Below are 12,530 nucleotides of genomic sequence, written 5' to 3'. Positions count from 1 at the left end.
CATAAATTGAGAGAGGGGAATGTGCAACAAGTCCTGGGTGTCCTTGTACACCAGTCGCTGAAGGTAAGCATGCAGGTGCAGCAGGCTGGAAACAAAGCAAATGGTACATTGGCCTTCATAGCAAAAGGATTCGAGTAGAGCAACAGGGATGTCTTGCTCCAATTATACAGTGCCTTGGTGAGTCCACACCCAGAATATTGCGTGTAGTTTAGTTCTCCGTATCTGAGGAAGGATGTTCTTGCATTCGAGGGATACAGCGGAGGTTTAACCAAACTGATTCCTGGGATGGTGGGACTGACGTGCAAGGAGAGGTTGAGTCAGTTAGGATTTTCTTTGCTGGTGTTAAAAGAATGAGAGGGGATCTCATAGAAACCTATAAAATTCTAGCAGGTCGAGACAGGGAAGATGCAAGAAGGATGTTCCCGATGGTAAGGATGTCCAAAACCAGGGGTTATAATAAAAGGATACGGGATAAACCTTTTAGAACTGAGATGAGGAGAAATGTCTTCACCAAGAGAGCGGTACGCCTGTGGAATTCACTACCACAGGAAGCAATTGAGACCAAAACATTGGGGGCTGGATTCTCCGCTCCGCCACATTTCTGCCCCGACCCTCCGGCGGGATTCTCCGTTACGCCAGCCGTTCAATGGGGTTTCCTGTTGTGGGGCAGCCCCAGGCTTTCGGGAAACCCCCGGGCGCCAGCAAAACGGAGAATCCCGTCGGCAGAGAATCCCGCCCTGTGTATTTTCAAGAAGGAGTTAGATATAGCTCTTGGGGCTAAACAAATCAAAAGATATGGGGAAAGCAGGAACAGGTTACTGAGTTGGATCATCAGCCATGATCATATTGAGTGGCGGAGCAGGCTCAAGGGCTGAATGGCCTAATTCTACTCCTATTTTCTATGTTTCTATGCAACTTAAGGGGAAATAGCACTGAAAATCTAAAGGTTTTGCTGCTATGCAGGAGCGACATGACTTGATAGCTGTTTATGTTATTCATGTTCAATCTATGTTGAACCAATATTGCATTGTTTTGCTTTTTGTTCTGCGTTTCATGGCTTTGGATAGCCAGTCACATTCGGACATTTAAGAGCCAAAATAAAACAAAGAAACATGATATTCTCTGCTTATTATGTACCTGCCTTGGAATTTTCTCCTTACCTGTTAATTCTTAGCACTTGTCACTGTAGGCTGGGTCACTAACCGCCTAAAATAGGTGAAAATACGCAGTAAGCCATTTCTAAAGAGGAAAGCTATAATGAAGTTTAAAGTATACACCTGGCTTCAAAGCTGTACAGATGCTATGTGACACACTATTCACTTTTTTACTTTAACTAAACAAGATGCTACTTTTGTACTCTTACAAACTTATAAAATTAGGGATGGGAAAAGGTCACTTAACTCATTAAGCCAGCCCGATTCAGAAATTATATAGCTACTGTCATGTAATCCATGGTTTCAAAGCTTGTATTTTTTGAGAGAGACCCAAATTGAAAAGGGAAACCCAGAAAAGAAATTGACCCTTCCAGTTTCTGAGAATTAAACTGAGATCGAAAACCTGAAACTGGTTGAAATCATATAAAAGAACACCTGATGATCCCAGTGGTGCAGTCGAGGCTGAAGAAGACCGATTAGATCCAGGTGCTGAGAATAGGCAAACATACAATTGCTGCAGCTGTTTCTGGTACTTAAAGATAACATTGGTGGATCTATACCATCCAGACCGTCGTAAGCAGGGTTGAGGTGGTTCTGCAGATGGATGCCATTTCTGGTGAAGACCATGCCCTTGGAGCTTGGGTTAGTTGTGTGCTGTTGTCGGCTAGGATCAGGATAAATCCTAGAAGAGTGAGCCAAGACAGGGCTTTGCCTGAAATTGATGACTTGTATGCTGAATTGATTGTTGAGCCAATTTGTAATATCGGTCTTTATCATATATCTACTGTCAAATGTGTAATTTATAATTAACCTCAATTTGCCTGTTAATTCATGTTTAAATTATGTTGATTCTGGGTTTTCGAGTATAGATGGTTACCCAAGATAGATTTGCTTGACTCCTGTATAGTAAAAATTCCTTTGTTTTAAACCATGAAATCTGGTGACTTCATTCTTTCCGTAAATAACTGGGGTTTCTGATTTCTTTGTTTAAAGAAAGGTTTAGGCGAGGGGGGTAGAGGAGCGAGCTGGTGGGCGAGGGAGGTGGAGGAGCGAGAGGGGTTGAGGGAGGCAGAGGAGCGATGGGATGAGGGAGGCGGAGGAGCGATTTCCGGCACCATTTCCGTTGCCATGCTCTGGTCCCTCGCTGGCAGCACTATCAAAGTTTTGTGCCCCGTGCCAGCGGGTCCATGCAAAACCGTCATTTGCATGGATTTCAATATCATTAGCAGGTTGGGCATTTCATGCTCCACCCTTCCGTGATGCTCCACTCCTCTTGGTCGGAAGTCTTGCGTGCGCGGGTTGGTGCAAGTATTTACAAGCGGGACCAGAGCACCATGGCTGTTAAAGGGGAGCAGGCGGCTAAACAAACACTCAAAATTTGTCGAACTTGCTGGGGTGGGGGGGGGGGTGGTTTGGCTGCCCGGACCAGGGGCAGTAGTGGAGAATGATTAAGTGCCAAGTCCTTGGACTCGGTGTGTCCCCCTCGGGATCGGGGTGGCCTGGCTCAGATCGTCATTGCTTTGATGCTACTTACAGGCTCCTTGCTGCTCACACTGCTGACTGCTCACTGTGTCCTATGAATGTTCAGAGATCATCTGATGATAAGGGAGCCCACCCAGGCCACCCCTGTGGAAACCCTCCTACCCCAGTGGTATCATCAAGGGGATGGGGGTGGCCCTGTTCAATCAGTGGCCCAACAACTGTTGCCACTTGAAGTTGTAATCACCAAGAAATCTCCCCCAAACCAAAAAAGGGGTCAAGAAATTCCAAGTGGTGAACAGGGATTCCTTCGAGTCCCTGACTCCTGGGCAGACTTAGGTGGGTGCTATTCGGGTCAAATGAATATTTCAAGTTAGTCACCGGTATAACCCATATCTTCCTAGAAGATTTTGTTTACTTACCACTCAATAGCTCTACTCACGGGTCAGGCTTTTATAAGTAGAGTAAGTAAACTTTTTGATATCCACTCTTTCAGGTTATCAACTTAACTTAACTTTATTTTCAAATTCAAAGATTAAAACTACTTTTAAAAAAGGATATAAAAGATCTTTTCTTTGGAAGCTTTAGGCCAGTTGTAAGACCTTCAGGTCTTCCTTGTCAATCATTATTCTTTTAATTTTGGATCTTCTGATGTATTTTCTGGGCTGCTTGGTTTTTAAAAGTGAGCCTCACAGCCTTTTCTCCTTCCTTCCTCCAGCTCTTTATTTATTTATGACCTTGTTCTTTGTCGCAGCTGGCTCCTTGTCCATTTTGCGGAGCCGTCCTTCCAGTCCCCGCACGCCATTAGCTTTTTTGTTTATTCTGCTCCGGTCGTCAGCTGCCTTCCTTTCCGGCTGTCTTTCTCCAATTCACTTCTAACTGCTTTTTCAACTGCCTTCCAACTGCCATTTCTTTTAAAAATATCGGCCGCATCGAGCGCCAGCGCGTGCCTCCTGCTCGCGCTCCCAACCACCGCTTCTCCCTGAAAAGCAATGGCCCCCACGAGTCCCAGCGCGCGCCTCACGCTTTCCCAACATCGGTTCCCCAAACAAAAATCCCAAGTCCTCCCAGGACAACATTCATGGCCCAAATGCCACATTTTTCCATTTTTTCATTACACACTCCTCCGAAACGCTGCCCCTTTGCAGAGGAAGCAGGGGATTAGCAGAGCTCACCCTGCATCCTGGTCTATGGAACCCTCTCTGGTTCTCTGCCCCTCTCAGGGCAGAGGCCTCACGAGTGACCCCTCAGGACCTTGAGCTGTCTCCTCCTGGTGAGATTGGTAGCACTGACTGCCTCTGCCGCCTCTTCCCAGGCACTGTTTAGGAGGGCAGGCTTGATTCTGTGGCCCACCCTGGGGAAGAGGGTGTCCCTACTCTCCTCACTGGCATCAAGCAGTGGGTCCACTAAAAACTACCAAAATTTGGGGGTTGGGGGCAGGTCTTCTCTGAGCCATCTTCATGGCTGCAATAAGTGTGTGGTGAATGGAGCGCTTAAAAACAGCTCCAGCTGTCAGGCTCTTAAGTGCTAATTCCGGCCCCAGCAGTTACACCGCTTGCTGGGCCGGGAATTGTTTTTAATTCGCACAGGCAGAGTGCTGGCCCATTGGAATGTCCTGAATCACGGAACGATTAGCGCCCTCAACGGAAATGCGAATCACAGGTTATTCATTCCTGGCGGGAACACTTATTCTCCCAAATGGAGATTCCCAGCCATTGTATTGCTAGCAATTCAACTCAGAACCTCACTTGCTTTGTAACACTTTTTATATACATGCGGGGAACTTTCCAAATCAAGAAGCCAAAAACTGTACTTGCTGATAACAAAGGAAACCTGTCACATATTGGTACGGTTCCCTTTGTTAATTGAATCAGTTTACTATATATTAATTTGGTTCAAAGCCCAATTTTTGTACTGATTTTTAGAACCTACAATCTTGAGAATTGTACTATTTAATGCCTTCCTTCAAACTATAAAACGAATGAGTAGCATTGGTTCAAAACCTGAGCCCTTCAGGAGTCTACTTGTTTCCAAACCTACTCTCAGACTTCTGTGAGAATGCTCTTTTTCGTTCTTTTTACCAATTTTATATTCTCTATGGATGCGAGCAAGGGCATGTCTTAGCCTGGGTCTTGGGATAATCTTTCATGCTTTCAGTAAGTCTAAGTTAATTGCAATAATATTCTCAATTCTTCAAGCAACCAACTTTATACACTTGAACAAATAGGCTATCATTGGTATCACTGCCCACCTTCCTTTTCTAAGAATTCCTTCTTCATAAAACCGTGGGTGGCACACTGCTGCTTCTCAGCGCCAGGGGCCTTGGGTGACTGTGTGGAGTTTGTACGTTCTCCCCGTGTCAGCGGGGGTTTTCTCCAAGTGCGCCGGTTTCCTCCCACAGTCCAAAAATGTATAGGTTAGGTTGCTTAGCCATGCTAAATTGTCCCTTAGTGTCCAAAACATTAGGTGAAGTTACAGGGATAAGATGGGGGTAAGGGCCTGGATGGGGTGCTCTTTCAGAGGGTTGGTGCAAACTCAATGGGCTGAATGGCCTCCCTCTGCACTATAGGGATTCTATGATTCTATGAAATCTAAGCCAGGTCGATAATTTCTGGCAAATGAAATTGACATGTTAAATTCGTATGGTTTGCACATCATCAGTCTTCATGAAAGGTCACTGAGCTGAAACATTAACCCTGTTTCTCTCTCTCCACAGATGCTGCCAACCAGCTGAGTATTTCCAGCATTTTCTATTATTTCTGAGTTACAGCATCTGCAGTATTTGCTTTTTGCTTTTGTATCTCTGGGAGGATTCTGCTTGATTAAATTCCTAGACGTTTAGAGGGAGTGATATCCTCTCCAATGAAAGGCTATGAAAATCCTTACTGTATGTCATATAAAAATTCCAACAAAAAAAACATTTGACAGTGTTCTTCCAGAAAGGCTTAAAATTAGAATCTGGGATAAGAAATTAGCTGAATGGTAAACTCAGGGAAGAGATGGGAGGGTAATATGGAGAGTGCTGAGTGAAACATCTAAAGGAATAGTTTTTAGTAATCTACTGTTTGTAATTTATACTAACAACTTATTTCAGAAGCTTAATGGAAATGTTTAAATATACAAACAAATTGGAATGGGGATAGGTCGTGAGAGCAGTCAACTTTTTTTTTAAAAAGGAACAAAGGATCCACAAAATAAATTGGTTTAAATATATAAATTATAAATTGAATGATTTGTGATAAATAAAATTGAACATGCATGCAAGATTAAACATTGGGCGGGCGTCCGGTGACGGCGGGCGGGAGGCAGCCCCACACTGAAGTGCTCCCGCTCGGGAATAGAAATTTCAGAGTTTTAACGCCAGGTCCCGGGGGCAACGGAGGCTGAAAAAGCTGTAAGAAGGCACAGGGAGGAGAAATGTCCAAGTTTGGGACAAAAACGGCCGTGAAAAAGAGGGTTAATGAAAGTCCACCGGTGAGTGGAAAAGTCAGTGCAGGAACTGTAAGGAAAGCGGAGGCTGGAGCACATGGGGAGGCCACATCGCTCACAGCAGAAGAAATGACCAAGGTGATGGCTGTGGAACTTGAAAAACAGTTCACAAAACACATGGAAGCGATGAAGAAGGAGATGGGGGCGGTGCTGGTGGAGGAGTTGATTGGCCCGGTGAGGGCAGATCAAGCGCAGCGGCGGAGGTGCAGGAGCAAGGTGGGACACTGAAGGAAGTGGAAGAGGCATTATCGCAGCACAGTGATCAACTCACCTTGATGGGGAAGGGGTTGCAGAGGGTGATAGAGACCAACAAGGGTCTGCGAGCCAAAATGGAAGACCTGGAAAACCGATCCAGGCGACAGAATCTGAGGATTGCGGGTCTGCCCAAAGGGGTGGAAGGCCCGAGGCCGACAAAGTATTTTGCCACGATGTTGGCGAAGCTGTTGGAGGGGGACGAACCCTCCCGATATGAACTGGATCGGGCTCATCGGTCGTGGAGGCCTATACCAAAGGCGAGTGAGTCGCCAAGAGTAGTAACTGTATTTCCGTAGGTATAGCGTGAAGGAGAAAATCCTGTGCTGGGCAAAGCAAAAGCGAGTGGTACAGTGGGCTGGAGCTGGTATATGCATATACCAGGGCTTTACGGTGAAGCTGGCGAGGCGGGCTGCCTTCAGCCGGGTGAAGAAGGCACTGTACATCAGCAAGGTGCAGTGCGGCATAGTATATCTAGCTAAGTTGAGGGTGACCTACGAATCCAAGAACTTTTATTTTGGGCGGCAGAGGAGTTTGCGAAGGCAGAAGGACTGTGGCAGAATTGAAAAATGGTCGTGTACTGATGTAGCCTCATGTAACTTTATTTCTTTCACTGCGTGTTGGTGTATGTAATAAATGAGTCGACGCTGTATATATTTGGACAAGGGAAGTGATGGGACTTTCATTTGCAATGTTGGGTCTTTGGGGCTTGTGCTGGGGTTGTGTGCTAAAGGGGATTTCTTGGTTTACCTGGGACCGGGCAAAGGGGGAAGGAAACCCGGGCGGGAGCCTCCACGCTGGCCGGTTTAAGCCGGCCAGTGAACGGGAGTGAGGTGGGGGAGGGCTGCGGCCATCGGACCCTTATAGCACAGGTTTCGGTGAGTCTAGCCAGGGTGAAAAGTTGGGGGGAGGAGTTTACAAGAGGAAGTGGAGGGGAGGAATCTAGGAGTGGGGGGGGGGGGGTTCTACAATTCATTGGTGCCATTCAAGGTACTCTTTCGGGGATTGGATGGCACTGAATATTACGGGGGGTAGACTATATATGTCAATGGTGACCATAGGCGATTCCTGATTCCTTTTTCTTTTTCTTCCTTTTTTTTTTCCGCCGTGGAAGGGTTTGTTTTATTTGATGCTTATATTGTCAGGTGGGCCATTGTTTGGGGTGGTGGTAGGATGGGATCAATGTTGTCGATAAGGGGATTGACATTGCATTTGTTACCATTTACTATTTGTTGGTGGGGTGTAAATTCTGAAGAAAATGTGAAAATGGAGAATAAAAATATTTTTAAATAAAAGATTAAACATTGGGCACCATATAACCTTTATGAATAGTGCTGCAATAACAATGAATGAAGTTGAAAGAGATACAGGTGTATTAAACTTGCTATTTAACACTTTTGGTCATTGCATAGCAGCTACAAGTACACCCATGTAGGTAAAATGGTCCTGCACAAGTTGGAGTATATCATTGCTGAAACTGTACAATGTTGGTCAAACTGCATTTTAAATACTCTTGTCAGATTTGCTAATCAAACTCAAGAGAGATATTCTAACCCTCGAAATTGTACAGATTAAAACACAGAAAAAGAGGAGCAAACCATACATGCAGATTAGCTTGCTGAAAGGGAAAAGTACGTAACACAGTTAGATTAGTAAAAGAAACTAGAGATCAGTTTTACTGCCAATATTCACCTGTTGACTCATTTGTGTAGTTAGAGAATAGTTAAGACCACAATTACGAATTTGCACTATACCAATTGAACACTTGATTCTTTGAAGCAGTAGGCGACCTTCCATTTGGTAAGCATAGACACTGGAAAATTATCCATCCAAAATTTCATGGCGAGGCCACAAAAGCATCAGGAACTGTGCTTCAGATCCTGTATTATCATGTAAAAGGCCAGAAGATACCCAGTAAAATTTAACAATTGTAAATATTTAATGAGAGATGGTAATTGTTATATTTAATCTTTATGAAAACTTATTTCCATATATTTTTTTCTAGAATGGTTTTTTGAATTTGGCTTTGTCATCCCTAACTCCACAAACACTTGGCAATCACTAATAGAAGCAGCACCAGAATCACAGATGATGCCAGCTAATGTGTTAACGTAAGTGACCAGTGATGCAATGTATTATAGCGTGTTTTTGCATTTGTGTTATAAAAAGGGGCCGGTTTAGCTCAGTTGGCTGGACATCTGATGCAGGGTGAGGCTAAGAGTGTGGGTTCAGTTTCCGTTACCGGCTGAGGTTATTCATGAAGTTCCGTCTTCTCAACCTTGCTCCTCGCCTGAGGCGTGGTGATCTTCAGGTTAAATCACCACCAGTCAGCTCTCCCCTCAAAGGGGAAAGCAGCCTATAGTCATCTGGGACTGTGGCGACTTTACTTACTTTCTATTTTTATTATAAAAAGGTTACGTTGATAATAAAAAATTAAGTAGACTACCTCTGATGGAACATGTACTGCGACCTGCAGTTGGCTGACTTTCTTCGCATTTTCTTTTCCTTTTTAATTATATTTTTCTAAGTTCCTGATTTCTTTACCAAATTCTTGCTACTCTATCCTTCTGCTTACTACATCTAAGTAATCCCTAAATGAACAAAGGGAGATGATTTTGGGCTGTTGCCTTTCTAAAAGCATGTAGTACAAATCTATTGCATGATTTAAATGTTCTTGGGCTGTTTTTGAACCTATGACAATCTTGCACAGTACTTTGGCTGCTGTTTTTGAATGATATTGCATAAAAGGAGACTCTTTGCCCCTTGTGCCTGTGTAGGCTCTTTGAAAGGGCCATTCAAATGGTCCCACTCCCTGCAAAACATTCCACTTCCAATTATTTACCTAATTCTCTTCCTTTTTTAAATCTGATTCAATTCCACCTGTGTCAGATTATCTTTCTAGTTCATTAAAATAGCCCATCTCTCAATTGAGTCAGTTCACATGGCTTAATCTTTTCTTTTTCCTGAAGTCCTTGAAACAACAATAACTACTTGTATTTATATAGCACGTTTAATGTAATTAAATGGCCCAAGGCACTTCACAGGAACGTTATAACCCAAAATTTGATATTGAGTCACCTAAATAATATATATAATATAATCTTTATTAGGGTCACAAGTAGGCTTACATTAACAGTGCAATGAAGTGACTATGAAAATCCCCTAGTCGCCATACTCCAACACCTGTTTGGGTACACTGAAGGAGAATTCAGAATATCCAATTCCGCTAACAAGCACGTCCTTAGGGACTTGTGGGAGGAAACCGGAGCACCCGGAGGAAACCCATGCAGACACGGGAATAACGTGCAGGCAATATTATGACAAATGGCCAAAATCCTGATAACTGAGCTGGGTTTTAAGAAGCATCTTAAAGGAGAAAAGAGGGGCAGAGAGGGTGAGGGAGAGAATTCCAAAGCTTGAGGGCTAGACAATTGAAGGCACCATTACTCATTGTGAAGTAATTAAAATTGGGGATGCTTAAGTTGGCAGAATTAGTTGAATAGATACCCAAGGGTTGTGGGGTTTGAGGAAATTACAGAGATGGGGGAGGAGTCAGGCCATGGTGAGATTTGAAAATGAGGATGAGAATTTTTTAATTGAGCCTTTACTCGACTGGGAGCTGATATAGGTCAGTGAGGTGGAAGGATGAACGTGGGCTGCAGAGGTTTAGATGACCTAAAATTTATGGATGGTACAATGTGGGAGGCCAGCCAGGAGTGTATTGGAATAATCAAGTCTGGAGGTAACAAAACCATGGATGAGTTTTGCCAGAGGATGAGACGAGTCATGTGATTTTACAAAGGTATAATCAGGTGGTCTGAGCGATGGCACGGATATACGGTCAGAAATTCATTTTAGGGTCAAATATTATAGCGAGGTTGCGAACATAATATTGTAATCAATTGTAGTTTTATACACTCCTGTGTGTGCATGGAGTATTAATGACTAGTGAAAATGAACACATTGTGGGTTTTTTTTACTTGATTCATCTTTGTCCCATCTATGTTTCTGATTTGAAGGTGGTACATATTTGACACTGTAAGCCATTTTGTTTAGAAGAAAGTGTTGAGGAGTAATCCAAAAGCATGTATTTTGCAGTGAAAATTTAAGCTGAAACGCGAGGGTTGTCATCTTATTCTGTGCTCTTTGTATTAATCTGCAAGGCAACATTAGAGAATCGGTCACGCTTCTTAATATAGAGGAATTCACCTTCCCTACCTACTTTATCTAAATAAAATAATAAAACCAATGACATGGCAAATTGCCCTCCAATATACAAGAGGAAAGCTTGTACCTGAACAAGTAAATGGGAAAGAGTGTTTCTTATATAGTATCCTCGTGTTACATCTTTGCCTCAAGGGTGTATTTTCTCGTACTTGTTCAGAAGAAGTCTCACTTTTTCTCTTACTTTCGGGTTACTGCCCAATAATTGGACATATGAAATAAAAACAGAAAATGCTGGATACACTCAGCGGGTTTGACAGCATTTGTGAAGAGAGAAACTGAGAAACACCACCTCATTTTTGAATTGGGGAGAGTGGCATTTAATCAGGCATGAGGGTGATAGGAGGGGATCCCACCACCTTCCTGCCTCCACCAGATCAAGTCTGGTGTGGAAAGACCTGTAGATGGTCTTTCCGACATGCCAATTGAGGCCCTTAATTGGGAAATTAATGCCCGCTTTATCGTCATGTCAATGCGGGGACTACAACAGCTCATGGATGTTAGCCCATTATTCATGTGCCCACTGCTGCTACTAGGCTGCAGAGGGAAGGTGGGGAGTGGGGCTTAAAGGGTTGACCCTGAGACCCTCTGAGGGGTGGTACCAGAAGGGCCCACCTCGTCGCCAGATGATCCTGCAAGACATGATGCATGGTTGGATCGCGGTGGAGGGTTGGTGTGGAGGTGGTGGGGTGGAGATGTTGGGGTGTGGAAGTGGTGGGGTGGAGGTGCTGGGGTGGGGATGGTGGAGGGGGTTGCGGGGGTGCTGGGGTGGAGGGGGGTATGGGGTGGGGGTGGTGGAGGGGGGTGCTGTGGTGGAGGGTGTGTGTGGGGGTGCTGGGGTGTGGAGGTGCTGGGGTGGGGATAGTGGAGGGGGGGTGGGGTTGCTGGGGTGGGGATGGTGGAGTGGGGGTGCTGGGGTGTGGAGATGGTGGGGTGCTGGGGTGGGGATGGTGAGGGGAGGGTGTGGTGGGGCGCTGGGTTGGGGATGGTGGAGGGGTGCTGGGGTGGGGGTGGTGGAGGGGGGGGTGTGGAGGTGGTGGGGTGCTGGGGTGGGGATGGTGGTGGGGTTCTGGGGTGGGGATGGTGGAGGGGTGCTGGGGTGGGGATGGTGGAGGGGGGGGGCGTGGGGGTGCTGGGTTGGGGGGCGGGGGCTGGTGTGGGGGCGGTGCAACTCGGGGACACTGCAACTCAGCGGGAGCTCAGTTGATTCCCCGATGTTGACCTCTGCCTCGGTGACTGCCCGGTCCACTATCTCCTGCAGCTGTCTCACCCTGGACCTCAATTCCTGAAGCTGTAGAAACAACACGACAACACACCTTCTCCTCTCATTCGTTGGCTCAGTATCTTCACTTCCAGGCAGTTCACTCGAGGAGGTGCAGAACTCTGCTATGGTCATGGTGTTACTCTTGTAGTAAATTGTTATATTGAGTATTTTTTTGTTCTCTTTGACCTTCAATTGTCTCAAGCAAAAATTCTTTGTACCACTATGTTAATTATTTTTTACTCTCTCTCTCTGGCCATGATCATATTAAGGTTCTTTTAAAGGTAGTTTCTCTAGTCTTGATTTTTCTAAAAATGTTTTTTTATTCTGTAGGCCATATTAACCATTTCATGTCAAAAAGGTGCTGGGGTGGGGTGCTTTGGGCATGATCTAAAGGAAAGACTTCTAATATGGTGGCGAGTGGGAATTGCCGGGTGTTTCCCGTCAGTTGATCCGACGAGGCAGTTACTGGTACCTAATATTCATTAGGGCACATAATGAAGCCCCATGGGCTTTACGCTGGAACTAGCTGTCCCGAGCTGATTTGTCTGGACTGCGCTAAGCAGCTCCCCACTAACAAGGGGGGAGTAGCTCTTAAACCAATCCCGTGGAGCAAACCCCAGACGACACGCAGCCATGCCACCAGGCAGACCAGCCCCACGTTTCGGTGA

At 45.2% G+C, this 12,530-nt stretch overlaps 1 protein-coding gene across 1 annotated transcript in view; it reads left to right on the top strand.

The window, feature by feature from the left end:
- Positions 1-12,530, top strand: part of LOC140389807 (retinal rod rhodopsin-sensitive cGMP 3',5'-cyclic phosphodiesterase subunit delta-like) — a 90,439-nt gene that overhangs the window by 63,109 nt on the left and 14,800 nt on the right. The window contains exon 4 of the mRNA XM_072474343.1: positions 8,380-8,485. Within this exon, the coding sequence (XP_072330444.1) occupies positions 8,380-8,485 (106 nt within the window). The remainder of the gene's footprint in view (positions 1-8,379; positions 8,486-12,530) is intronic.

The sequence above is a fragment of the Scyliorhinus torazame genome, chromosome 14, assembly GCF_047496885.1.
Source record: "Scyliorhinus torazame isolate Kashiwa2021f chromosome 14, sScyTor2.1, whole genome shotgun sequence".
Taxonomy (NCBI): Eukaryota; Metazoa; Chordata; class Chondrichthyes; order Carcharhiniformes; family Scyliorhinidae; genus Scyliorhinus; species Scyliorhinus torazame.
Note: the sequence above shows the minus strand (reverse complement) of the source record. Positions and strands in the feature narration are given on the sequence as shown.